General features: G+C 32.5%; 1 protein-coding gene across 1 annotated transcript; it reads right to left on the reverse strand.

Annotated features, from left to right (window-relative positions):
• Nucleotides 1-559: 559 nt before the first annotated feature.
• Nucleotides 560-1831, reverse strand: TRMT10C (tRNA methyltransferase 10C, mitochondrial RNase P subunit). The gene has a single exon (XM_069065377.1). The coding sequence runs from the start codon at nt 1829-1831 to the stop codon at nt 560-562; it is 1272 nt and encodes a 423-aa protein (XP_068921478.1).
• Nucleotides 1832-2215: the final 384 nt, after the last annotated feature.

The following is a 2215-nucleotide window of genomic DNA, read 5'->3' on the forward strand; positions in this document are numbered from 1 at the left end:
TAAATAGAATAACTTCATACTGCACTATAAAGATCTATCCAACATTTTTTTGTTGTACTCAAAAACTTTTCTCTATTCATCATTCAAAAAAAAAATCTAGTGAATAAGTACTACTTATCCAGCACTAAATCACCTTTTACTTTAACATATGAAAACAAAAAACAACCAATAAGAATACTGAGCTTGGAAATCAATTATAAAGTGATATTTGTTGAAATGACATTTGCTGATTGAATCTATAAAATAATTATTTAAAAAAATCTAATGAGAGTGGGAATTAAATCATCTGAAAGAGACCGCAAATAAAAACGAATGTCACAATTTATTGTTCTGCACAATTGATAATAGTTCAGTTTTCCTTGGGACTCAGGCTCTCTAAAGCACTCTTCCCAGAGATAGGAGCTCTATATAGTAAATTAGCAGAATAACTGACACACCTGTAACATGGAAGTAATACCTTAAAGAAATGAACAGGAATCCCAATCAGCAATCTAATGAAAAACACAATTCAAATTAATGATAATTGTTTAAACATTCTGGTATTTATTTTAAGATTGTATTACTCATCTTTCCACCATATTCCCCTGCTCTGTACATTTGCAGACAATTTTCGAAAGGGTTTCTTAATCTCTGAGTTATTTTTCTGCAAATCCTTGACAAAATTCTTGGAATCAATGGAAACATTATGAAAACCACTATGCTTTCTCCTTGGAACAAACTGCAGTGCCTTTTTCCAATCACCAGTATTCTTAAGAGTTAATAATATACGCATCATTTGGTCTAAGGTGAGATTTTTATTTCCAATTTCCCAATGAAGATATCGGTCCAATGGAAGACGTTCACTTGCTAAATTCAGTCGTTTTGCATTTGCGTAAGATACTCGGGGCTGTGAACACTTATCAACAAAAGATCCGATTATATAAATTTTGTCATGTCTAAAAGTAGTCATAACATTGGGAGAATCAGCAGTTAGATAGATAAGACTTTCTCTTGGGAATATATCTACATGTGACTTTTCTGTTGTTGTCAAAAGCAATTGGTCCCATTTCTCTTTATAACGATAAAGTAATTCTTTGTGATAAACACCATCGACTTTGAGATTGCAAAAATATATATGGAATGGATCTATATTTTTTCGATTGGCTCCTTCACTTTCTAAGAGTTGGCACACGGTGTTCTTTAAATCTCTTTCAGGCATGAAATTTTCATAAGCCATGTCAAAAACTAAAGGCTGGCCAAACCTCATTGCCTGGGCATTTCTCCAGTCCCATTCAGTTTTCCAAGCTCTATCCTTAAGCGGCAAGAGAAAAGTGTTCTTTAGCTCTGTATTTTCAGATTCTTCAGCATTTCCAAGTTGTTGTTGCTCTGCAATTTCATCCCTTTCTGCTCTTTTCCTTTCACGTTTTTCTCTCTTAGCTTTCTTATGTATTTCTTTCATATATAAATATTTGAGCTTTTTCTTTTTGGACTTTTTGCTGGGACATTCTGCTATCATTTTGAGATCCTCATCACTAATATGTTCTGGTACTTCTTTGTTAAGTAGCCTACACATCTCAATCCACTCTCTAGTTGCTGTTAGATTATCATCTGCAGTTGTAAAACTACTTCTTTCCTCTGGTAAAGTAGATTTCATTGTGTTTTTCCACTCATCCAAATCTATCTTCTCAATAGGTGGGACATTCTCCTTATTAGGATAAAACAAAACAGGTGTTCTAGAAGAAAGGCATTTATGTAGAATGGTAAAATATAAACCTGTTCCTTTCTTATGAAGGACAAATGGCACAACAGATCGCCTGGCAAAGTGTCTTAAAAATGTGAAACAGGAAGTCATTTTGTAGGAGAGACCTGGAAAATAATTATATAATGAAAATTTACTGAAATTTTACTTTATTTGCTTTACTAAGTAAATATATTTTATATAAAATTTATTTAAAAAATAAAGAAATTATATAAATAACGCTTTCTCAATCTCTTAACTAGTTGCTAATGAGACTGTCTAAATAATGCAGGTTATTTTTTGAAAAAATTATATTAAATTAAAAATCTGTGACAAATAATCATAACTTTTAGGTTCATCTTTGTTTCAGCTATAGCTTTGGTTGAAGAAACCTACGGCCAACTTCTAATCTGAAAGCATGCAGGGTGTGCATGCAGCTGCCATTACAAAAATTCTCCCAAGATTTCACTGCTATTTAATAGCAGGGAACTAGGGATC

This window comes from Petaurus breviceps, unplaced genomic scaffold (genome assembly GCF_028583685.1).
Source record: "Petaurus breviceps papuanus isolate PSGF00001 unplaced genomic scaffold, PetGlider_PUasm1.0 90683, whole genome shotgun sequence".
Lineage (NCBI taxonomy): Eukaryota > Metazoa > Chordata > Mammalia > Diprotodontia > Petauridae > Petaurus > Petaurus breviceps.

Bases quoted from the DNA above. Each gene is read 5' to 3' on its own strand.
- TRMT10C (XM_069065377.1), bottom strand. From the start codon at position 1,831: ATGACTTCCTGTTTCACATTTTTAAGACACTTTGCCAGGCGATCTGTT.